Raw genomic sequence first — 26,592 nt, 5'->3', positions numbered from 1 at the left:
ACGATCCCAGGAATGAGTGGGTTAACATATGATGAGTGTTTGTTGGCACTGGGCCTGTACTCACTGGAGTTTAGAAGGATGAGGGGGGAATCTCATTGAAACTTACAGAATAGTGAAAGGCCTGGATAGAGTGGATGTGGAGAGGATGTTTCTATTAGTGGGAGAGTCTAGGACTAGAGGTCATAGCCACAGAATTAAAGGACGTTCTTTTAGGAAGGAGATGAGGAGAAATCTCTTTAGTCAGAGGGTGGTGAATCTGTGGAATTCTTTGCCACACAAGGCTGTGGAGGCCACAGGTCAGTGGATATCTTTACGGCAGAGATGGATAGATTCTTGATCAGTACGGGTGTCAGGGGTTATGGGGAGAAGGCAGGAGAATGGGGTTAGGAGGGAGAGATAGATCAGCCATGATTGAACGGCGGAGTAGACATGATGGGCTGAATGGCCTAATTCTACTCCTATCACGTGACCTTATGGCCTTCGAAGAGCTTGAAGGACATATCATATAGAAACCTAGCGAAATAGAGGCAGGAGTAGACCATTCGGCCCTTTGAACCAGCACCGCCATTCAATATGTTCATGGCTGTTCATCTAAAATCAGTGCCCCATTCTTGCTTTCTCCACATATCCCTTGATTCCTTTAGCCCTAAGAGCTAAATCTAACTCTCTCTACAGTCTGTACTATCACGGTTATTGTTTTGGCTGTTGCAGGATGAGCCGACAACAGGAATGGACCCCAAGGCACGAAGGTTTTTGTGGAACCTGATCCTTGACATCATCAAGACAGGCCGCTCGGTGGTCCTGACATCACACAGGTAACACTCTTTACCTGCCGCCAGCACTTTCATTCAAGGGAATCCCTTCTCCCAACCCGCAAGCACAAAGGTGCCTTAAAAATATTGAATATTATTTGCAGATTCACCTATGGCTTGAGTGTGTTGGAAATGTTTATGTAAAAGCAGTGAAGGAATTTTGAAGGAAAGGTGCAAAGTGCTGAAGTAACTCAGCGGGTCAGGCAGCATCTCCGGAGAACATGGATAGGTGACGTTTCACAGAGTGCTGGAGTAACTCAGCGGGTCAGGCAGCATCTCCGGAGAACATGGATAGGTGACGTTTCACAGAGTGCTGGAGTAACTCAGCGGGTCAGGCAGCATCTGTGGAGAACATGGATAGGTGACGTTTCACAGAGTGCTGGAGTAACTCAGCGGGTCAGTCAGCATCTCTGGAGAACATGGATAGGTGATGTTCGGGTCGAGACCTGTGACGTCTGCCTTGAGAGCAGATTAATAATGAATACAACCATTCTCTACATATTCTATCCAACATCATTCTCATAATGTTTGCCATTGAGGTTTGATGCAGTTTACCAAACCATTTCAAAGGACAATCAAGAGTGAACCACAAGGTGGCGCAGTGGTAGAGTTGCTGCCTCACAGCGCCGGAGACCCGGGTTCGATCCTGACCACGGGTGCTGTCTGTACGGAGTTTGTACGTTCTCCCTGTGACCACGTGGTTTTTCCGGTTTCCTTCCATATTTCAAAGACGTGCAGGTTTTGTAGATTAACTGGCTTCTGCATATTGTTCCTAGTGTGTAGGATAGAACTAGTGTACGGGTTATTGCTGGCTGGTCGGCACGGACTCATTGGGCCGAAGGGACTGTTTCCATGCTGTAACTATAAACTAAACTAAACTATACCAAGCATTGTCCAGGCCAATGATAGTCACAAAGTTTAGTTTAGAGATACAGCGCGGAAACAGGCCCTTTAGGCCCACCGGGTCCGCGCCGACCAGCGATCCCCGCACACTAACACTATCCTACACACACACGAAGAACAATTTTTACATTTACCAAGCCAATTAACCTACAAACCTGTTCGCCTTTGGAGTGTGGGAGGAAACCGAAGATCTCGGAGAAAACCCACGCAGGTCACGGTGAGAACGTGCAAACTCCGTACAGACGGCGCCCGTAGTCGGGATCGAACCCGGGTCTCCGGCGCTGTCTTCGCTGTCAGGGAGCAACTCTACCGCCGCGCCACCGTGCCAATGTTACTCAGCGGGTCAGGCAGCGTCTCTGGACAAAAGGAATAGGTGACGTTTTGGCTCGTGACCCTTCATCAGACTGAGAAAGGCTTTTACACTTTTCCACATTTGGTCTCTTTCACTGTGAATTTGGTGTGAGCCAGCATCTGTGGTCCCGTCTCACACACATTGTCCAGTGGAGGCTGTTTTGAGGACAGAAGATTCTCTTCCCTAAAAGTCATTACAGTTAAAGGAAAAATTAAAAAACAGTTTATAGATCAGGGGTGGACATAACTGTCAAGGGTTGTTGTTGTTGTTGTTGTTGTTGGTCCTTCGGGTTGGAAGATGACCATGACTTCACTTTCAGTTGGAGGATTGGTGACTGTGGGTCCGGAAGTGACTGCTGAGGCCAATCCGGACCCGGAAGGCACGCCCACACGTAGGACACAAGTGGATGGGTGCTGCAGTGGGAGTGGAGGTAGCCCGGGCCTTGCGCGCGGTGCGTTTCCTCTGGGCCTCTGCAGTGCGTCTGTTCTCTGCTGCACGGGCTCCTGTGGTGAGCTTGCTACGCCAGGTTGGACGATCCAGAGCAAGAGACTCCCAAGTGCTGAGGTTGATGTCCAAGTCTTTGAGGGACACTTTGAGGCAGTCCTTAAACCGTTTCTTCTGTCCTCCTACTGAGCGCTTGCCCTGACACTGTTCTCCATACAGAAGCTGTTTTGGCAGTCGACTCTCGGGCATTCTGTCAAGTGACCAGTATGGCATTAGCGACATTGGGCGGTGCAGCGGTAGAGTTGCTGCCTTACAGCACCTGAGTCCCAGGTTCGATCCTGACTACGGCTTCTTGTCTGCACAGAATTTGTACGTTCTTCCCGTCACCTGCCTGGGTTTTCTCCGGGTGCTCCGGTTTCCTCCCACACTCCAAAGACTTACAGGTTTGTAGGTTAATTAGCTTTAGTAAAAATTGTAAATTGTCCCTAGTGTGTGTAGGATAGTGTTAGTGTGCGGGTGACCGGTGGTCAGCACGGACTTGGTGGGCCGAAGGGCCTGCTTCTCTGCTGTATCTCTAAACTACACTAAACTAAACTAAACTAAGGAAGATATTAAAGCAACACATGTACAGAAGTGTGAAAACGCACACCTCCAGATTCAGGGGCAGTTTCTTCCCAGCTGTTATCAGGCAACTGAACCATCCTACCACAACCAGAGAGCAGTGCTGAACTACTATCTACCTAATTGGTGACCCTCGGACTATCCTTGATCGGACTTTGCTGGCATTACCTTGCTGGATTCAGGATATCTTTATTTGTCATCCAAAAAACAAGTCTTTTGGACGAGATTTCGTCTAATTCTGCTCCTATCACTTATGAACTTGCCCACATGCCCCATCTACACTAGTCCCACCTGCCCACACCGATCAACATGCCCCATCTACACTAGTCCCACCTGCCCACACCGACCAACATGCCCCACCTACACTAGTCCCACCTGCCCACACCGACCAACATGCCCCACCTACACTAGTCCCACCTGCCCACACCGGCCAACATGCCCCACCTACACTAGTCCCACCTGCCTGCGTTTGGCCCATATCCCTCCAAACCTGTCCTGTCCATGCACCTGTCTAAATGTTTCTTAAACGTTGCGATGGTCCCTTCCTCAACTACTTCTTCCGGCAGCTCGTTCCATACACCCACCGCCCTTTATGTAAAAAATGGCACCCCTCGGGTTAATTCAGTTTAAGAGAAAAGATTAATTCAATTTAGGAGAAGGATGTGTTGAAATTCAATAGGTGTTGTGAGAAGTTTTGACACATCGTAATCACACTTAGAATTTTCCAGCTGTCTCAAACTTATTCTTATATCCCCATCCACCTCCAACTTGTGTAGCGCAGCTTTTGATTTTGGAAAGTGAACCTCTTTCATTGACCATGAATCCTCTGTCAACCTGGTGAATATACTAAGAAACCCAATGCTACCTTGCAGTAACTTTCCCATGAGCGGAGAATCTTGAACGACATACAGGTAGTGCAGCGGTAGAGTTGCTGCCTTACAGCGCTTACAGCGCCAGAAACCCAGGTTCCATCCCGACTAAGGGTGCTGTCTGTACGGAGTTTGTACGTTCTCCCCGAGACCCGCGATCTTCGGTTTTCTCCCAAACTCTAAAGACGCGAAACATCGTAACGTTTAAGAAACATGTAGACAGGTACATAGATAGAACAGGTTTATGGGCCAAACGCACGCAGGTGGGACTGGTGTTAGATGGGACATGTCGGAAGGTGTGGGCAAGTTAGGGCCGAAGGGCCTGTTTCCACGCTGTATCACTCTGTGACCCTCTAAATGTGGAGGGAAAGAGATTGAAGAGGACATTCTTTAGCAGGGTAAAGCCACCAGGAGAGAGAGCAGCAGTTCCCATTGATGCTCTAAGTAGCCATAGCAGATCTGACCACAAACAAAGAGGTTTTCCGCCTTCGAGCCCATTTAGAACAAGCAGTCAGACAGCACGGAAACAGGCCCTTCGGCCCAACTTCAAGCTGACCAAGATGCCCCATTTCCAATAGTCCCACTTGCCCGAGTTTGCCCGAGCTGGAACCGGTGTAGATAGGGTTGCCAACTTCCTCACTCCCAAATAAGATACAAAGGGTGACGTCACCGCCCCATGTGACCTCACCCAGCCAGCGGTCACGTGCTTCCGCCCCACCAATGGCGGCCGCCCGGGCCGGGAGGTGGGTTGCCACACAACCTCCGTTAGGGCCTACACTGTCCGGGCCTACACTGTCCGGGCCTACACTGTCCGGGCCTACACTGTCCGGGCCTACACTGTCCGGGCCTACACTGTCTGGGCCTACACTGTCCGGGCCTACAGCGGCCCCCGGCTGTATGACATCCTCCACATGAAATGTACAATATGCACTTGGAGCATTTAATTGCTAGGAGTCAAAGGAGGGGCAGCAGTTCACGAAAACTAACGTTGCAACAGAAAAGGAGTGACAATAGCATTCTTTGCATCGGATGCATATCCTGGCACGAACTCAAGGAAGATTCTACAGCATTTCTAACCACAAAGGAAGTTAAGTTGACATTCAGAGTGTCACCGTATCTGACCATCGCTCTGCTGGTTCATGTTCCTAAGGTCATGTGATGGGAGTGGAATTCTGCCATCCGGCCCATCAAGTCTACTCTGCCATTCAATCATGGCTGATCTATCTCTCCCTCCCAACCCCATTCTCCTGCCTCCTCCCCATAACCCCTGACACCCGTACTAAACTAGAATCTATCTATCTCTGCCTTAAAAATATCCATTGACTTGGCCTCCACAGAATTCCACAGATTCACCACCCTCTGACTAAAGAAATTCCTCCTCATCTCCTTCCTAAGAGAACGTCCTTTAATTCTGAGGCTGTGAGCCCTAGTCTTAGACTCTCGCACTATTGGAAAGATATTGTAGAGGAAACCTGGATTCTTCTCATCGAGCTGTCTCCACTTGCCTTTCACAGAGGAGTGTAGTGATAGTTCTTGACACAAACAACAACAGAGAGACCTTCACGATAGTTTCAGTTTAATTAGTCGTTTATTGAAGTAGTGATACAAACAGATTAGTATATCTCCCATTACGTATTTGGTACGAGTTAGTATCCTGCCTAGCTCCTCTTGTGCATGACGCTGTACGCCTGTGCATTCCCAGTTATACATATAATTCTGGCTCCCCCTAGTCCACATCTACCCATATAGGTGTTCATCTCATGACAACCCCCGTGTCCAAAAATAATACCGCAAGATATTATATTAAATGATATAATATGCTAAGATAGCTAATAAACACAAAAGCTGGAGTAACTCAGCAGGTTAGACAGCATCTGCGGTGAAAAGGGATAGGTAACATTTGATTTGATTTTATTTTTATTTAGAGATACAGCGTGGAAACAGGCCCTTCGGCCCACCGAGTCCGCGCCGCCCAGCAATCCCCGCACATTAACACTATCCTACACACACTAGGGAGAATTTTTACATTTGCCCAGTCAATTAACCTACAAACCTGTACGTCTTTGGAGTGTGGGACGAAACCGAAGATCTCGGAGAAAACCCACGCAGGTCACGGGGAGAACGTACAAACTCCGTACAGACGGCGCCCGTAGTCAGGATCGAACCTGAGTCTCCGGCGCTGCATTCGCTGTAAGGCAGCAACTCTACCGCTGCGCCACCGTGCAGTTAGAAATTTCTAGTTGAGACCCCTCTTCATACCGCTGGTTTGTAAGCAGCCCAAGCAAAATATGAGATGTTGTTCCTTCAATGTATGGTGGGCCTCACTCTTGACAGTGGAGGAGGCCCAGGGCAAGAAAGGTCAGTGTGGCTGAAGAATGGTCTCGACCCCAATCGTCACCCATTCCTTCTCTCCAGAGATGCTGCCTGTCCCGCTGAGTTACTCCAGCATTTTGTGTCTATCTTTGCTTGTAAGAAGATTTAGTGTAAATTCGGGCAAACAGTATAGAAGTGTGAAAACGCACACCTCCAGATTCAGGGACAGTTTCTTCCCAGATGTTACCAGCAACTGAACCATCCTACCACAACCAGAGAGCAGTGCTGAACTACTATCTACCTCTTTGGTGACCCTCGGACTATCCTTGATCGGACTTTGCTGGCTTTACCTTGCGCTAAACGTTATTCCCTTATCCTGTACACTGTGAATGTCTCGATTGTAATCATGTGTTGCCTTTCTGTGTTGTCTTTCCGCTGACTGGCAAGAAGGTACAGGAACCTGAAAACTGCAATGTCCAGGTTCAGGAACAACTTCTTCCCGACAGCCAACACTACAACCTCAAATAAGCTCAGAACTACAATAGATTATTATTATTATTATTTACAGTGTCCTATGTTTACATATTCTGTAGTACTGTAGCAAGTAAAAATGTCATTGTTCTATCTGGGACATATGACATTAAAACACTCTTGACTCTTGGTTAGCACGCAACAATAGCTTTTCACTGTACCTCGGTACACATGACAATAAACTAAACCAAATTAAACTATCCTGAACTACTATCTACCTCATCAGGGACCCTCGGACTATCTTTAATCGGACTTTGCTGGCTCACCTTGCACTAGTTATTCCCTTATCCTGTATCTATACACAGTACACCCTTAAACCAACATCTGCAGCTCCTCCCTACACACAAGGTCAGTAGACAATAGACAATAGGTGCAGGAGGAGGCCATTCGGCCCTTCGAGCCAGCACCACCATTCAATGTGATCATGGCTGATCATTCTCAATCAGTACCCCGTTCCTGTCTTCTCCCCATACCCCCTGACTCCGCTATCCTTAAGAGCTCTATCTAGCTCTCTCTTGAATGCATTCAGAGAATTGGCCTCCACTGACTTCTGAGGCAGAGAATTCCACAGATTCACAACTCTGACTGAAAAAGTATTTCCTCATCTCCGTTCTAAATGGCCTACCCCTTATTCTTAAACTGTGGCCCCTTGTTCTGGACTCCCCCAACATTGGGAACATGTTTCCTGCCTCTAATGTGTCCAACACCTTAATAATCTTATATGTTTCGATAAGATCCCCTCTCATCCTTCTAAATTCCAGTGTACACAAGCCTAGTCAGTGCGAGAATGGGAGGGGGAGTTAAAGTGTTTGGCAACCGTTATTTTTCTCTCCATTGTTGACCGTGTTTGTGTGACGCGGTAAGAAAGGAGGACGATGGCAAAGATAACATCGCTGCTGGACAACAACTCCCACCCCAAGCAGGACACTGTCACTGCACTGAGTAGCTCCTTCAGTGACAGACTCCTTCACCCCAAGTGCGCGAAGGAGAGATATAGGAGGTCCTTCCTTCCTTCCCGCTGCTGTGAGACTGCACAACCAGCACTGCTCCCAGCAGACCAGTCAACAGTAGCAGTAAAGGAAAAACACAGTAAATGATGACAATTATCCTTTCTTTATTTATATTTATAACTAGACCAAGTGGACCTGTTGGGCCCAAACCTCTCCTGCATTGGTGCAGCACCCTCTCCTCACCCCTCTCTCCTCACCACCCCCCCCCTCCCCTCTCCCTTCTCCCCCACTTCCCCCCTCCCTCCCTCCTCCCCTCCCCCTCCCCTCCTTTTAAACTTTAAAATGTGAATAACTTAAAAAATATATAACTCCGATTTCAATAAAACTACTTGCATTACCAGTAAAGTGACGATGGTGAGTAAGGTGGGCCTAAAATTATCGCGCTATGTGTACCGTCTTGGCTGAAGTTCAGTCACAAACAAGATAACAAACGAGAGTTTTAGTATATAGATGAATGCTTTCTTGCTGTCCACTTTGCTGCTGTAGTAACACTGCAAGTTTGCCCGGTGTGGGACCAATGAAGGAATACATTATATTATTATTATTATTATTATTACTGTTGTCTAAGTCGTGCCCGTTTATCTTGGCAGCATGGAGGAATGTGAGGCACTCTGCACGAGACTGGCGATCATGGTGAACGGGCGTTTCCGATGTCTTGGCAGCATCCAGCATCTGAAGAACCGGTAACGCCACATTCTTCCCGCTCACGCCAAGCCAAGCACATCCCACGCTCACCCATCACCAAGCAAGCCCATCACCACAGGCAGCTCATGGGTTCCCTCCAGGGATACTGGGTCACTGTCTTTGCAAGGGACACACAAAAGAGTTTTTGAGTAAAAAGAACTTTGCACCTTTTGTGGCCGTTATCGGCCCCCATGTTATGTAGATTTTTAGATTTAGATTTAGAGATACTGCGCGGAAACAGGCCCTTCGGCCCACCGAGTCCGCGCCGCCCAGCGACCCCCGCACACTAACACTGTCCTTCACACACTAGGAACAATTTTTACATTTACCCAGTCAATTAACCTACAAACCTGCACGTCTTTCAAGTGTGGGAGGACACTGAAGATCTCGGAGAAAACCCACGCAGGTTACGGGGAGAACGTACAAACTCCGTACAGACGGCGCCCGTAGTCGGGATCGAACCTGAGTCTCTGGCGCTGCATTCGTTGTAAGGCAGCAACTCTACCGCTGCGCCACCGTGCTGCCCGTGTAATACCGGATCCAACGTGTCTCCACCTCAGCACCCTCCTTGAAGTTGTCTACGTGATCCTCACTAACTTGCCGACAACTTCCCAATAGACAATAGACAATAGGTGCAGGAGTAGGCCATTCGGCTCTTCGAGCCAGCACCACCATTCAATGTGATCATGGCTGATCATTCTCAATCAGTACCCCGTTCCTGCCTTCTCCACATACCCCCTGACTCCGCTATCCTTAAGAGCTCTATCTAGCTCTCTCTTGAATAATGAGCGGCCTGGACAGAGTGGATGTGCAGAGGATGTTTCCACTGGTGGGAGAGTCTGGGACCAGAGGTCACAGCCTCAGACTTCCATTAGGAAGGAGAAGGGGAAGAATTTATTTAGTCAGAGGGTGGTGAATCTGTGGAATTCATTGCCACAGAAGGCAGTGGAGGCCACGTCAATGGATATTTTTAAGGCAGAGACTGATAGATTCTTGATCAGTACGGGTGCCAGGGGTTATGGGGAGAAGGCAGGAGAATGGGGTTAGGAGGGAGAGATAGATCAGCCATGATTGAATGGCGGAGTAGACTCGATGGGCCGAATGGCCTAATTCTCCTCCTATCACTTATGAACTTTTCTGTTAGTAATTTACAAAGTATATCCACAAGCATTATTCAAGATTCTGATCTTAAACCCCTATTTATACAAATACTATAGATTGGGTGGGATGGAACTGCAGATGCTGGTTTAAACCGAAGATAGACAGAAAATGCTGGAGTAACTCAGGGGGACAGGCAGCATCTTTAGAGAGAAGGAATGGGTGACGTTTCGGGTCGAGAACCTTCTTCAGACCGAAGAAACGTCACCCATTCCTTCCCTCCAGAGATGCTGCCTGTCCCGCTGAGTTACTCCAGCATTTTGTGAATATAGATTGATCCTCTTGTGCTGTAATATTATGACAGATGATATCGCAAACTCAAAAGGGATGGTTGCCTACCATTGAAATAGATTCTGTGCCATTCTCAAGACAAAGAGTGATTTTATTTATTGCATTTGTTTCTGTCCTAGGTTTGGTGATGGTTACATGATCACGGTACGCACAAAGTCCAGTCTCTACGTGAAAGAAGTCGTGCGTTTTTTCAACCGGAATTTCCCCGAGGCGATTTTGAAGGTACGAGTGAGGCTGGAGTCCGTGGTCTGGTTTACATGGAGTCATAGAGTGATACAGTGTTGAAACAGGCCCTTCGGCCCAACATGCCCACACCGACCAACAATGTCCCAGCTACACTAGTCCCACCTGCCTGCGTTTGGTCCAAATCTCTCCAAACCTGTCCTATCCATGTACCTGTCTAACTGTTTCTTAAACGTTGGGATAGTCCCGGCCTCAACTACCTCCTCTGGCAGCTTGTTCCATACACCCACCGCCCTCTGTGTGAAAAAGGTACCCCTCAGATTCCTATCAAATCTTGCCCACATACGTAAATGCAGACGGATCAACCAAAGAGCATGGAATATTGACGTGATCCCTCTAGGGTGCTACAACTGTGTAAAAGCTAAGGGAGCCCTAGTCTCCCTGCAATCCTTTTTGTCACTTTCGAAAGATAACCTCAGCTCCTGGACACATCAAACCCAGGGGATAATTACTGTCACCATCTAGAAACATGGAACTGCAGATGTTGGTTAATACACAAAAGGGCACAGAGTGCTGCAGTAACTCAGCGGGTCAGGCAGCATCTCTGGAGAACATGGATAGGTGACGTTTCACAGAGTGCTGGAGTAACTCAGCGGGTCAGGCAGCATCTGTGGAGAACATGGATAGGTGACGTTTCACAGAGTGCTGGAGTAACTCAGCGGGTCAGGCAGCATCTGTGGAGAACATGGATAGGTGACGTTTCACAGAGTGCTGGAGTAACTCAGCGGGTCAGGCAGCATCTCTGGAGAACATGGATAGGTGACGTTTCACAGAGTGCTGGAGTAACTCAGCGGGTCAGGCAGCATCTCTGGGGAATGTGGATAGGTGAGGTTTCGGGTCGACAACTTGGACTTCAACGTAGGGTTGGAATGTCTTGCCTTCTCCGCGCTCTGATTGTCTCCATGAGATTTAAAAGTAACAAGGTTTTGTTTAGATTAGAGACACAGCTCGGAAACAGGTCCGACAGGCTACTTCAGTTTGATCTCCTGTCCAAACACTTGCATGGTGGTAGAATAATTGGCCACTCTAAATACCACCCAATGATGTCAGTATCCCCTGCCTGACCTCTCTCTCCATCCCTCCCCCATCCTAGTTCCCCGACTAGTTCTACTGTGCTCCTGATTTAATATTACTGATTGTAAGCCTCCTTGGCACCTTCACCTCAGCTAACAATGATCCATTCTACATTTCCTTGGTATCACAAAATGGTGGAGTAACTCAGCGGGTCAGGCAGCATCTCAGGAGAGAAGTGATCCTTCTCTCCAGAGAGTATAAGAAAATAACTGCAGATGCTGGTACAAATAAAAGGTATTTATTCACAAAATGCTGGAGTAACTCAGCAGGTCAGGCAGCATCTCAGGAGAGAAGGAATGGGCGACGTTTCAGGTCGAGACCCTTCTTCAGTCTGAAGAAGGGTCTTGACCCGAAACGTCGCCCATTCCTTCTCTCCTGAGATGCTGCCTGACCTGCTGACTTACTCCAGCATTTTGTGATACCTTTGATTTGTACCAGCACCTGCAGTTATTTTCCTACTATTCTCCATTTCCTTGGTCATCATCCCCTTTGATCTGTCGTTTTCACACCTTACCCTTCTAAACCTCCTCTTTCCTCTTCCCTGACTCTCGGTCTGAAGAAGGGTCTCGACCTGAAACGTCACCCATTCCTTGTCTCCAGAGATGCTTCCTGTCCCGCTGAGTTACTCCAGCATTTTTTGTCTTATCTTCGGTGTAAACCAGCATCTGCAGTTCCTCTCCCCTGCAGCTCAGGTGCCTCGTGTCCTGGGCCAACATCCTCGTGAATCTTCTCTGCACCCTTTCCGTTTTGACGACATCTTTCCTGTAACATGGTGCCCAAAGCTGAAGACAATACTCAAAATGTGGCCTCACCAACGTCTGATACATTGTGGACCAAAGGGGGCCATTTGTAGGGTTGCCAACTGTCCCGTATTAGCCGGGACATCCCGTATTTTGGTTTGTCCCGTACGGGACCGCCCTTGTCCTGTATTAGTAGGGTTGCCAACTTCCTCACTCCCAAATAAGGGACAAAGGGTGACGTCACCGCCCCGCGCCCCACGTGACCTCACCCAGCCAGCGGCCACATGGGGTGCGGGGCGGTGACGTCACCTTGTCTATAAAGCTCACGTATAAAGCCCTAAATGGACATTCCCCCCCCCTACATCAAAAATCTTCTAACCCCCCTCTCTAACTCCAGGTCCCTCAGGTCGGCCGACTTGGGGCTACTCACTATCCCGCGGTCTAGGCTTAAGCTCAGGGGTGACCGCGCTTTTGCGGTTGCAGCTCCTAAACTGTGGAACAGCATCCCTCTCCCCATCAGAACTGCCCCCTCCATCGACTCCTTTAAGTCCAGGCTCAAAACCTATTTCTACTCCCTAGCGTTTGAGGCTCATTGAGGAGGCGCTGTGAACTGTTTGCGTGCTACTGTATGTTTCATTTTTTTCCTTAGTACCTAATCAGATGTACAGCACTTTGGTCAACGTGGGTTGTTTTTAAATGTGCTATACAAATAAAATTGACTTGACTTGAGTTGACTTGACTTGTCTGGTATTTGGGATTGAGGAAGTTGGCAAACCTACCTATTTGGGTGCTGTTTTATTACATGAATGAATCAGAATTACTTACTGCTTGCTGTCAAACTGCTTTTGGCTTACGTAAGTAAATTTTATGTGATGTTGACATGTTCTTGCTTTGTTTCTAGGAGAGGCACCATACCAAAGTGCAATACCAGTTAAAGTCAGAGAACATTTCACTGTCCCATGTTTTCAGTAAGATGGAGCAAGTGGTCGACGTTCTGGGAATCGAGGACTACTCTGTCAGTCAAACCACACTGGACAACGTAAGTAAATCCTGAAACGCAAGGAGAACGCACGACGATGTCCAGCTGTGCTCCTGCAAAGATTTAATCGTAAACGGCAGCATATTTACAATTCTTGGAAATATTGAGTTACATTCAACAGTTCAACAACAACAGTTCAACAGAGCTTTATTTGTCATTCGGTACCAAGGTACCGAACGAAACTACATAGCAGTCACACACAAAAAAGAACACAAGACACATGACCCCAACACAAACGTCCATCACAGTGACTCCAAACACCCCCTCACTGTGATGGAGGCAACAAAACTTCCACTCTCTTCCCCACGCCCACTGACAGACAGCTCGTCCCCGACCGACCCGCACAGTCCCCGCAAAGGGATGGAAGTCCCCGCGGCCGAATCGCACCGGGCGCTGAAACGTCTCGCGGCCGAGCCGGGCGATGGAAGGCCCCGCGACCGAGCCTTGCGCAGCTAAGTCCCGCGGCCGAGCCGCACCGGGCGATGGAAGGCCCCGCGGCCAAACCGCACCGGGCGATGTTAAGTCCAGCGGCCGAGCCGAGCCGCACCCCGCGCCGTGAGGAAGAGACCTAAAAGAGAAAGGTTTCCCCCACCCCCCCCCCCCACCCACACCCCCACCCCCCACACATACACAACCAAAAAAAACCAAAAAAAACATCCCAACAACGACACACAACAACAAAAAAAGGAAAAAAGACGAACAGACTGCTAGCAAGCCGCAGCCGTTAGGCGCCGCCACTTCAACACTCAAGCATGAGGAGATTAGACCACAAAATACTTTGGCATCTTCCCCTATCACTGGGTATCCAAAACATCACCTATCCATGTTCACCACAGATGCTGCCTGACCCGCTGAGTTACTCCAGCACTCTGTGAAACGTCACCTATCCATGTTCTCCCAGGAATGCTGCCCGATTCGTTGATTTACTCCAGCAATTTATGTCTTTTTTTTCTATCAATGTTTTTGTATGTTTTGCCATTAATGGCAGATTGCAAAATCACTGTTGCTAAACCATCCAACAACTTCACACCTTTAACAAGAAAGGACACAGAATGCTGGAATAACTCAGCGGGTCAAGCAACATCTGTGGAGAACATGGATAGGTGACGTTTCACAGAGTGCTGGAGTAACTCAGCGGGTCAGGCAGCATCTGTGGAGAAAAACGACACCTTCCTTGGTCATCTGTCGCCAGCCCTGCTGTGTTCTGGCATTTTATTGCCTCCAGTACCGTCCCCTCTGCTTCCATTCTGGAGAAGGGTCCTGACCCGAAATGTCACCAATCCTTTTTCTGCCTGACCTACTGAGTTTAGTTTAGTTTAGCACGGGAACAGGCCCTTCGGCCCACCGAGTCCGCACCGACCGGCGATCCCCGCACCTTAACGCTATCCCAAACACACTAGGGATGATTTTTGTTTACATTTATACCAAGCCAATTAACGTACAAACCTGTACGTCTTTGGAGTGCGGGAGAAAATTGCAGAAAGCCTACACGGTCACGGAGAGAACGTACAAACTCCGTACAGACAGCGTCCGTAGGCGGGATCGAACCCGGGTCTCTGGCGCCATATGGCAGCAACTCCAGCGCTGTGCCGCCCCCTAGTGGTGGACATTTCCACCCAGGGGATAAAGGTCCACCCTAACAGTGACAAATATCTTGGTCTCCTTTCCACCCAGAGAGTTGTGAATCTGTGGGATTCTCTGCCCCAGAAGGTAGTGGAGGCCGATTCACTGGATGTATTCAAGAGAGAGTTAGATAGAGCTCTCAGGGCTAACGGAATCAAGGGATATGAGGAGAAAGCAGGAACGGGGTACTGATTCTGGATGATCAGCCATGATCATAATGAATGGCGGTGCTGGCTCGAAGGGCCGAGTGGCCTACTCCTGCACATATTTTCTATGTTTGCTCTGAGTTGCACCTCTAGAATTGTACATGGTTCTTGAGGCGGGCATGGTGGTGCAGCGGTAGAGTTGCTGCCTCACAGCGCCAGAGACCCGGGTTCCATCCCGACTACGGGCGCTGTCTGTGTGGAGTTTGTACATCCTGCCCATGACCTGCGTGGGTTTTTCACCGAGATCTTCCGTTTCCTCCCACACTACAAAGACGTGCGGGTTTGGAGGTTAACGGGCTTGGTATAAATGTAAAAACTGCGGGTGTGGGGTAGTGTCGGTGTGCGGGGATCGCTGGTCGGCGCGGACCGGGTGGGCCTGTTTCCGCGTTGTATCTCTAAAGTAAACTAAACTGAGCTGCTTCCTCGGTTGTGGTGACTGCAGGTATTTGTGAACTTTGCGAAGAAGCAGAGCGATAATCTGGAGCAGCAGGGGACGGTCGGCAGTGGGGGCGTGCACTCCCCGGTCAAGTGCATCCTCAGCCTCCTGCGACCAAGGGCCACGCCGACAGAGCTGCAGGCTCTGACCGTAGACGAGCCCGAGGAGCTCGAGAGTGACGACGAAGGGTTAATCAGCTTCGAGGAGGAACGAGTGAGTAGTCCGCGTGGCGATGCTGCTTTACGCCGAAGACAGACACAAAGTCCTGGAGTAACTCAGCGGGTCGGGCAGCATCCCTGGAGAGAAGGAATGGATGGGTGACGTTTCGGGTCGAGACCCTTCTTCAGACTGGAGAAACGTCACCCATTCCTTCTCTCCCATCCCATTGAGTTACTCCAGGATTTAGTGTCTATCTTCGAGTGATACTTCATGCAGTTGTGATTAAAGAGTTTTTACACTTCACCCTGCCCTCCAACTCCACTGCAATATCCCCCCTTCATCCTTCTAAACTCCAGCGAGTACAGGCCCAGTGCCGACAAACGCTCATCATATGCTCACCCACTCATTCCTGGGATCGTTCTTGTAAACATCCTCTGGACCCTCTCCAGAGTCAGCACATCCTTCCTCAGATATGATGCCCAAAATTGCTCACAATATCCCAAACGTGGCCTTACCAGCGCCTTATAGAGCCTCGGCATTACATCCCTCTTTTTTGTATACAAGCCCTCTTGAAATAAGTGAAACATCCTCTCCACCTCTCTGTCCAGGCCTCCAAGTGTGTAGGATAGTGTTAGTGTGCAGGGATTGCTGGTCAGCCTGGTCTTGATGGGTAGGGTTGCCAACTTCCTCACTCCCAAATAAGGGACAACGTGACGTCACCGCCCTGCGCCCCACGTGACCTCACCCAGCCAGCGGCCACGTGCTCCCGCTCCACCAATGGCGGCCGCCCGGGCCAGGAGGCGGGTTGCTACGCAACCTCCGTTAGGCGGCGCCTGGGCCTACACTGTCTGGGACTACAGCGCCCATTGGCCTACAGTGTCCGGGCCTACACTGTCCGGGCCTACACTGTCCGGGCCTACACTGTCCGGGCCTACACTGTCCGGGCCTACACTATCCGGGCCTACAATGTCTGGGCCTACACTGTCCGGGCCTACAGTGTCTGGGCCTACACTGTCCGGGCCTACACTGTCCGGGCCTACAGTGTCCAGGCCTATTACAGTGTCCGGGCCTACACTGTCCGGGCCTACACTGTCTGGGACTACAGCGCCCCCCGGGCTACAGTGTCCGGGCCTACAGTGTCCGGGCCTACAGCGCCGTCTGGGCCTAATACTGGACAAGGGTGGTCCCGTGTGGGACAAACCAATTTAGCCCAATATACAGGATGGCTCGGCTAATACGGGCCAGTTGGCAACCCTATTGAAGGGCCAAATGGCCTGTTTCTGCGCTGTATCTCCAAACTAAACTAAACCAAACTGAAAGGCTCGTTTTAATACAAGGCTTAATCCAAGGGTCGTGAATCTGTGGAATTCTCTGCCTCAGAAGGCAGTGGAGGCCAATTCTCTGAATGCATTCAAGAGAGAGCTGGATAGAGCTCTTAAGGATAGCGGAATCATGGGGTATGGGGAGAAGGTAGGAACGGGGTACTGATTGAGAATGATCAGCCATGATCACATTGAATGGCGGTGCTGGCTCGAAGGGCCGAATGGCCTCCTCCTGCACCTATTGTCTATTGTCTATTGTCTAAGGCTCCTGATGAATGTCCCCTGTTTGTTCTTTCTCAGGCTCAGCTTTCATTCAACACGGACACTTTGTGCTGAGAGGGTGATGTCTCCCCGAAGATGTCCGTCTCTGAAGAACCTTGCACACCTGGTGGTTAAGAACTTTGCTTGGTCCCAGCGTGGCCAATGTCAGTGGTGGGAGTGAGGATGGGAAGTGACTGAATGTATGGTCAATTGCTCCTTCCGTCTGTAAGGCCCACTGCCAGCGGAGACCTTGAATCCTTCATCCAGCTGGGAATGGTCGATCGGTCGGCAAGAGCTGTTTTGGTGTCCCTGCCTTCCCCACCCCGGGGAAGTAACGGTCCCCCCCCCCCACCCCAATAAACACCGGTCCGTTACGTTTTATTTAATGCAGAGTTGTTTTATTTTAATGAACTGTCGAAAGTGGTGTACCTAAAAGAAATATTTTTTGAGAGCAGTGCAGAAATGACGAGCAGAGCATTTAGAATCTTTATTTTCAATTGCAAGTGCAGTGTAAACACTCAAGACGTGGAAAAAACTTGCCAAAATCAACATGCGCATGAATTTAACCAATGTATCTTTGACCTCCAGCCAGTTCACGGTATAATTCGGAGACGCATTGAAACACGGAAAAATAGGTGCAGGAGGAGGCCATTCGGCCCTTCGAGCCCTTGATTCCGCTAGCCCCTAGAGCTCTATCTAACTCTCTTTTAAGTTCATCCAGTGAATTGGCCTTCACTGCTTTCTGTGGCAGAGAATTCCACAAATTCACAACTCTGGGTTGCGTGATTTCTTAATTCCCCTTCTTCATTCTTCTCTACAACTAAACTCACTTTGAAAACTTCTGTATGCGACCCACTTTAACACAAGATCAGTGCAAGTGTTTAAATAACCACCTTTGTGTCTAGGAGAGTTCACTCAACAGGTCATCGAGTAAGTTCGTAAGTGACGGCAGCAGAATGAGGCCATTCGGCCCATCAAGTCTACTCCGCCATTCAATCATGGCTGATCTGTCTCTCCCTCCTCACCCCATTTCCTGCCTTCTCCCCATAACCTCTGACACCCGCACTAATCAAGAATCTGTCTCTGCCTTAAAAAACATCCATTGAACTGGCCTCCACTGCCTTCTGTGGCAATGAATTCCACAGATTCACCACCTTGAGTAGCTGGTAATTAGTCCATCGTTTGTTGCTAGCTTGGGCTAACTGATGAGGAACTTCAGTTTCAGTATTGGAAAGGCCGAGGGTCTTTTGAATTATTATTCCATGGGCAGGGTCTATGAAGGGAAATAAGATTCTATTTTTTAAAATGTATTCTTACGTAAGCATTGTCCAACCACCGGACTCAACCCTTTGTGATTCTTCTTTACTGCTTTCCTACACCCTCAAGCAATTGGTGGGAGCAAACCCAGACCTAACCCCCTGCCCTGCTGTGATCTAAACCACATGCCCGCACTTTCAATAGACAATAGTTGCATGAGAATGCCATTCGCATCTTCGAGCCAGCACCACCATTCAGTGTGATCATGGCTGATCATTCACATTTCTTGTCCACCTCTTGCTTTTAGAAATCGCAGTGAATCCATCAACCCATGTAAGTGTCATAGAGTCACACAGCGTGGAAACTGGCCCTTCGGCCCAACTTGCCCACGCTGACCAACATGCCCCATCTACATTAGTCCCACCTGCCCGCGTTTGGCCCATATCCCTCCAAACCTGTCCTATCCATGTACCTGTCCAAATGTTTTTACAGGTTCTGATACGACCTGCCTCAATCACCTCCTCCGGCAGCTCGTTCCATACACCCACCACCCTTTGTGTAAAAAAAGTTGCCCCTCAGGTTCCTATTAAATCTTTCTCTCCTCACCATAAGCCTATGTCCTCTGGTTCGTGATTCCCCAACTCTGGGTAAAAGACTCTATCTGTGCATTCACCCCATCGATTCCTCTCATGATCTGATCCACAAAGTGGCTGCTATTCACGTTACCTTCATATTAGCAAGATGTTAAAGACACATTGGTTCCCTTGGCTTCACCTAATCTACTCAATATCGTAATGGTCACTCGGCTCAGATGAGCGTGGAATGAAAGGATCCAATTCTAACCGCATGCGGTCAACCAGTGTAGTACTAAACCCGTGCAAGATCAGTTACTGTGTTTTGAAGAAGGGTCTCGACCCGAAACGTCACCCATTCATTCCTTCTCTCCAGAGATGCTGCCTGACCCATTGAATTACTCCAGCATTTAGTGTCTGCCCACCGTGTTTTGAAGTTGTTTTTAGCTGACCAACACAGGTATGGACTGAGAAACACCTCCAATGGATACGATGGCGGCACGGTAGCGCAGTGGTAGAGTTGCTGCTTTACAGCGAATGCAGCGCTGGAGACTCAGGTTCGATCCTGACTACGGGTGCTGCACTGTAAGGAGTTTGTACGTTCTCCCCGTGACCTGTGTGGGTTTTCTCCGAGATCTTCGGTTTCCTCCCACACTCCAAAGACGTACAGGTATGTAGGTTAATTGGCTGGGTAGATGTAAAAAATTGTCCCTAGTGGGTGTAGGATAGTGTTAATGTACGGGGATCACTGGGCGGCACGGACTTGGAGGGCTGAAAAGGCCTGTTTCCGGCTGTATATATATGATATGATATGATATGATATGATGTGGGACAAATTCAACCCGAATCATGTCTTAACCAGGTTGTGAAAGATTAAAAGCATTGTACTGTGCTTCTGATGGGCATCGGAACTGAGTTTTAGAAGCTGAAAGCAAGGTTTGTACAAAACTCTATCAAACATGTGGAGTTTATGATTTGGATTAGACTTCTACCCCTTATTCTATTACTTAACCCCTTAGCTTTTTTTTTTGCCATTTATTTTTGAATTTGTAAATGTACTAGAGGAAAGTTCTTTTATCACATCCCGTTCAAGTAACTTCCAAACTGAAGCACAAAGTTATAATAGAAAATGGATGAATGCACATCGGCCATAGAATGGCATGGAAAAGTTCATCAAAGTTTCTTACATTCTTTCAACCTTTATTCTACCTGAACTTGAATCCATCCCCAGCAGTTAAATTGGAAAGAATTTTGAATTGGAAGGTGATACTTTCTAAGTTCTGGCAGCAGAAGTAGGCCATTCGGCCCATCAACTCTACTCCGCCATTCAATCATGGCTGATCTATCTTCCCCTCTCAACCCCATTCTCCTGCCTTCTCCCCATAACCCCATCACACCCTTTCCAATCAAGAATTTGTCAATCTCCGCCTTAAAAATATCCATTGGCCACCAGGCAGAATGCCAAAACACATTCCGAGCCAAGACTTAAATGTCAGGAACCATTAGAGGAGATGATTGTTTTCCAATTAAAGTCGTGCGTGCCCACGTTGATCTGAGATGTGCATGTTGAACTGCCTCTGAGTGTTTGCACTGAACATAGGACTTCTCAACCTAACCTTATTGCTTCTGCGGCAGCCTCACTGGAAGGCGCTCTATTTAAAGTAAGCATGAGCAACACCATGCAACTGTAAGCCCTGACCTGATGTAATTAGGTCCTCACCCAGCAGATTATTATAAAGATTCTAAAGAGAAACCCTTGAGATATAACTTGGCGCCTGAAATGGAAAGTCTCGTCCGTGTATATTTTTTACTGTGCGATTCTAACGGTGTCCCGCCCGTGGCCGAGATTCCATAAGAGTCATCGTAGTCGGCCGTGCAGCCGAGATCGGAGATTGAGATGAAATGGCCTGCTGAGGTGGCACGTGTAAGGCCGTGTGTGGAACCTCGAACCGTGCTTCGAGCTCCAAAACCGGCCACACGTGTGCCCGCAAGTAACGTGAACAGTGGAGGGATGCGTGCGGTCAGTCCACCGCGCCACTCGTCCATTCATCTCTCAACGCCCTTTCTCCTGCTCGGTCAACGCTTTGGAATTAAAGTGGCGAAGGTGTTTCGGGCCGGGATTGGAGAGATAGATGGTAACTGTGTTGATTTTTGTTTTGGCACATTTTCATATTAATCATCAGTGCAATAAAGATTATAAAAGATAAGGGAATTAATTTAGGGGTCATTAAAACTTTATCAACCTTGTTAATTCTGACCATGAGGTAGCAGTATTTAAATGGAGTTGATGAAAATAACGAACTTTAAACCTGTCACGTTCATCTTTTCATTTATGTTTTCCTCTTCTGGGTGTTATTTTTTAGATCGTTGAGCAATTCATCATTAGATGTGAATGCCATTAAATGTTAGCTGCTTGTACGATGCCCATGCTTTGTGTCATGTACCATTTTAACGTCGGTCTTTACCCAATACACACGTTTGGAGAGCTGCGCTATTCTGGGAGAATTTTTTTGCGAAGATGCTTTTGCACGAACATAACGGTACGAGACGCGTGAATTTCTGCATTGTTGCAAAAGACCTTGGTGAAAAGAGACAAACATTTAATCCAAAATCCTGTAGAAATATAAATAACGAAAAATGCATAGTAATTTAATTCTCGCCGGGTATCGATCAAGCTTGGTTGGTGAAAGGAAGAGGCTATCAGGAGTCACAGGTCAGGAGAGCGATGCTGATGACATTTATCACGTACCTGTCTACTGCATTTCCAATACTACAATTGAGTTCTGACTTAACCCTAGCATTCAGTCAGAGAGTTGTGAATCTGTGGAATTCTCTGCCTCAGAAGGCAGTGGAGGCCAGCAATTGCAGCCAGCACCGCCATTCAATGTGATCATGGCTGATCCTTTTCAATCAGTACCCCGTTCCTGCCTTCTCCCCATACCCCCTGACTCCGCTATCCTTAAGAGCTCTATCCAGCTCTCTCATGAATGCATTCAGAGAATTGGCCTCCACTGCCTTCTGAGGCAGAGAATTCCACAGATTCACAACTCTCTGACTGAAAAAGTTTTTCCTCATCTCAGTTCTAAATGGCCGACCCCTTATTCTTAAACTGTGGCCCCTTGTTCTGGACTCCCCCAACATTGGGAACATGTTTCCTGCCTCTAATGTGTCCAACCCCTTAATAATCTTATAGGTTTCGATAAGATCTCCTCTCATCCTTCTAAATTCCAGTGCATACAAGCCTAAGGATAGTGTTGGTGTGCGGGGATCGCTGGTCGGCGTGGACCCGGTGGGCCGAAGGGCCTGTTTCCACGCTGTATCACTAAACTAAGCTAAAAAAACCTGCAATTGCTGGTTTATTCCAAAGATAAACACAAAGTGCTGGAGTAACTCAACAGGTCAGGCAGCATCTCTGGAGAGGAAAAAGATGGGTGATGTTTCAGGTCGGGATCTTTCTCCAGACTAAAAAATTCACAGACTGAAGAAGGGTCCCAACATGAAATGTCGCCCGCACTTCTTCTCCAGAGATGCTGCCTGACCCGTTGAGTTACTCCAGCACTTTGTGTCTGTCTTTTCAACAGTCTTGGTTTGTTACGGTTGCCAACTATCTCACTCTTGAATATGGGACAAGGTGACGTCACCGCCCCGCGCCCCACGTGACCTCACCCAGCCAGTGGCCGCGTGCTCCCGCTCCACCAATGGCGGCCGCCCGGGCCGGGAGGCGGGTTGCTACGCAACCTCCGTTAGGCGAACACACTCGGCCCCGCTCCCCGAACACACTCCGTTAGCCTACACTGTCCCGGCCTACAGCGGCCCACGGGCCTAATACGGGACAAGGGCGGTCCCGTACGGGACAAACCAATTTAGCCCAAAATACGGGATGTCCCGGCTAATACGGGACGGTTGGCACCCCTACGGTTGGTCCCACTACACTCCAGTGCAGGAGGAGGCAGTAATGTCACAAGTCCGTCATAAACTATTGTAAAGTAGGATTGGTACATGCGTAAGGCAGTGGTGTTAACAGTAGTCTTAATGGGCCTGCAGTTTCATCGCTGGTCTCGGCAAACGCCCACTCAAAACTCCAGTATCATTCTCGCTCTCTTATTCCACTCAACCATTCATGCCATGCCAGTTGTGAAACCCCCATAACATTTTCTGACACAAAGATCACATTTTTCAAAATGTCATTAAAAAAATATCCTTTCATTGATTTTGCCCAAAAGCCTCACCTCTTCCCAAAACATCGCACCTGCACACACGTCTATACTTTGCAAACAAAAACTTTGCGTCCGGCTGGTTGCGCCCAGCTTTCTCCATCAATTGATTTGTGTGTCGGTGGAAACTAAGGTTGCCAACTATCTCTCTCCCAAATAAGGGACATAAGGGTGACGTCACCGCCCCGCGCCCCACGTGACCTCGTCCCAGCCAGCGGCCACCTGCTCCCGCTCCACCAATGGCGGCCCGCCCGGGCCGGGAGGCGGGTTGCCATGCAACCTCCGTGAGGCGAACGCACTTCGTTAGCCCACACTGTCCCGGCCGACAGCGGAACGGACAAGGGGATAGACCAATTTAGCCCAAAGTACGGGATATCCCGGCTAATACGGGACAGTTGGCAACCCTCGCGGAAACATTGGGACTCCTGTTTGCAAGAGAAGTGGCCATGTTAAATGCTGTCAGATTTGCACATTTCCGTGTGTCTCTGTTCGTTTACCTGTTGGAAGCACCCGACCTTGTTGTAACATTCTCCATTCGGGGCGATGTCAGAACAGCATGCTAGCTAAAGAAATATTTGTTTTGTTGTACAAAAAACTCTTTTGAAGAGGTTTTGGGCTTTTCAATTGGATGGATATACGTGGACAGGGAGTGTATTTATTCATAAGTTCATGTTCATCAATGAAAGTAGCAGAATTAGGCCATTCGGCCCATCAAGTCTACTCTGCCATTCAATCATGGCTGATCTATCTCTCCCTCCTAACCCCATTCTCCTGCCTTCTCCCCATAACCCCTGACACCCGTACTAATCAAGAATCTATCAGTCTCTGCCTTAAAAAATATCCACTGACTTGGCCTCCACAGCCTTCTGTGCCAATGAAATCCCTAGGAGAGCCTCAATTATTGAAATCCTAGGAGAGCCTCAATTATTGAAATCCCTAGGAGAGCCTCAAGGATGGTTATAGTAGTCAGGGCTGTACTTTAATCCTTGGCTCCATTCATCTACTCTGGGGAGGTTTTTAGATGCAATGGTTTGGGTTTTAGAGACACATTATGGAAACAGGCCCTTCGGCCCACCCACCGCATGTGTGTGTGTGGCTACCAGCGATCCCCGCACACTAACACTATCCCACACATTCGGAACAATTTAACAATTTTACCAAAGCCAATTAACCTACAAACCTGCACGTCTTTGGAATGTGGGAGGAAACCGGAGCACCCGGAGAGAACCCACGCGGGTCACGTGGAGAAGGTACAAACTTCCATACAGACAGTACCCGAAGTCTGGATGGAACCCGGGACTCTACCGCTGCGCCATCGTGCCGCCAATCCGCTCCGTAATTGCGATGTTATCCAGTCGGTCTCTGACAATCACTGCCATTTTTGCGCTGCGGGCTGGGGCAACCGGTTTGGTCACATAGCAGAGAGAGAATTGGGATGGAAGCTCGCTCCCTCCCTTTGTCTTTTGGCTGTGGGTGCGGTCTCACAACTCCCAAACACACTGCCAGTTTCTGGCACAGTTATGTCACACAGAGCACGGATCTTGGGTTATGTCAAGTCGGGAACTAATAAAAAATAAATTCCACAGATACTCTGTAGGTCAGTCATCCCTGCAAAGAGAAACAGTGAGTAACACGGTGGCACAGCGGTAGATTTGCTGCCTAACAGTATGCCTGTGTACTGTAGAGCAAGGGTTCCCAATCTGGGGTAGATTTACCCCAGGGGGTAAATTTCGCCTCTCCAGGGATTAAATTTGAACAAAATAATAATGTTAAAAACAATATTTTAAAATTTCTCCGTGGTCGGTTCCTTTTTTAATGGTAGAAGTGTAAACTCAAATTACTGAACGAAACAAGGTGGGGGTAAATTTACTTTCGAAAAGTTGCCAGGGGTAAACGGGACGAAAAAGATTGGGAACCCCTGCTATAGAGTATGCCTAATTACATGAAGACAAAGAGAGACATCATCGCATCACTCAGGTAGAGTCATAGAGTGATACAGCGTGGAAACAGGCCCTTCAGCCCAACTTGCCCACACCGCCCAACATGCCCCAGCTACACTAGTCCCACCTGCCTGCGTTTGGCCCATATCCCTCTAAAACTGTCCTATCCACGCACCTGTCAAATGTTTCTTAAACATTGCGATAATACCTGCCACAACTCTGTGGAATTCTCTGCCTCAGAAGGCAGTGGAGGCCAATTCTCTGAATGCATTCAAGAGAGAGCTAGATAGAGCTCTTAAGGATAGCGGAGTCAGGGGGTATGGGGAGAAGGCAGGAACGGGGTACTGATTGAGAATGATCAGCCATGATCACATTGAATGGCGGTGCTGGCTTGAAGGGCCGAATGGCCTCCTCCTGCACCTATTGTCTATTGTTTATTGTCTACAACAGCCTCCTCCAGCAGCTTGTTCCATACACCCACCGCTCTCTGTGTGAAAAGGTTATCCCTCAGGTTCCGATTAAGTAATTCTTAAACATTGCGGTGGTTCCTGTCTCATCTACTAACGGGCAGGGCTGAGGTTGGATGGAGTTTTTTTCATTATTATGATTATTTGGAGTTATGATCATCTGAAAAGCACTGTTGTGATGGATCTCTTCTTCGTTCGTGTATTAAGGCTGGAAACTGGAAGTGTCCTGAGCTAATTCTGCTACCACCATCATCCATTGTACACGTGATGGCTCCCACTGTTGGAATGGGATGATGGAAGAAGATTCAATGGTATTGTACACAAGGAAGTGATAAATCCAGTCGAGGGACAGATTAAAGACGTTTGATGACAGAGCTGGAGCCTGGGGACAATTTCCAAAGAGCTTGTTCACTGAGGCAAGGCAGGCGGAAAGAAGATCATTGATTAACTCAAGAGTTATGTCCTTCTGCAGCTTATAAATAGAAACACAGAAAATAGGTGCAGGAGTAGGCCCTTCGAACCAGCACCGACATTCAATATGATCATGGCTGATCATCCATAATTAGTACCCCGTTCCTGCTTTCTCCCCATATCCCTTGATTCCGTTAGCCCCAAGAGCTATATCTAAGTCTCTTGAATACATCCAGTGAATTGGCCTCCGCTGCCTTCTGTGGCAGAGAATTCCACAGATTCACAACTCTCTGGGTGAAAATGTTTTTCCTCATCTCAGTGATATGTGTAACAGGAGCAGAATTTGACCATTCTGCCCATCAAGTCTACTCTGCCATTCAATCATGGCTGATCTATCTTTCCCTCCCAACCCCATTCTCCTGCCTTCTCCCCATAACCTCTGTCACCCGTATTACTCAATAATCTATCTCTGCCGTAACTATATCCATTGACTGGGCCTCCACACCCTCCTGTGGAGTCCTTGTTGTGCCAACGCGACCATGCCCACCAACATTCACTAGTCCCTCTTGCATCAGTTTGACCAATATCCCTCTAAACCTTCGGGCGGTCACGGTGGCGCAGCGGTAGAGTTGCTGCCTTA

At 48.5% G+C, this 26,592-nt stretch overlaps 1 protein-coding gene across 1 annotated transcript in view; it reads left to right on the top strand.

Annotated features, from left to right (window-relative positions):
- The window catches only part of abca2 (ATP-binding cassette, sub-family A (ABC1), member 2), a 215,080-nt gene extending 193,681 nt beyond the window's left edge, over nt 1–21,399 (top strand). Inside the window, exons 44-49 of the mRNA XM_078426040.1 lie at nt 712–815; nt 8,446–8,538; nt 10,108–10,210; nt 12,947–13,084; nt 15,356–15,562; nt 17,131–21,399. Of these exons, the coding sequence (XP_078282166.1) occupies nt 712–815; nt 8,446–8,538; nt 10,108–10,210; nt 12,947–13,084; nt 15,356–15,562; nt 17,131–17,166 (681 nt within the window). The 3' untranslated portion in view covers nt 17,167–21,399. The remainder of the gene's footprint in view (nt 1–711; nt 816–8,445; nt 8,539–10,107; nt 10,211–12,946; nt 13,085–15,355; nt 15,563–17,130) is intronic.
- The last annotated feature ends 5,193 nt before the right edge of the window (nt 21,400–26,592 follow it).

Source organism: Rhinoraja longicauda, chromosome 31 (genome assembly GCF_053455715.1).
Source record: "Rhinoraja longicauda isolate Sanriku21f chromosome 31, sRhiLon1.1, whole genome shotgun sequence".
NCBI lineage: Eukaryota > Metazoa > Chordata > Chondrichthyes > Rajiformes > Arhynchobatidae > Rhinoraja > Rhinoraja longicauda.
The sequence above is the reverse complement of the archived record's forward strand: the minus strand, read 5'-3'. Positions and strand labels throughout refer to the sequence as shown.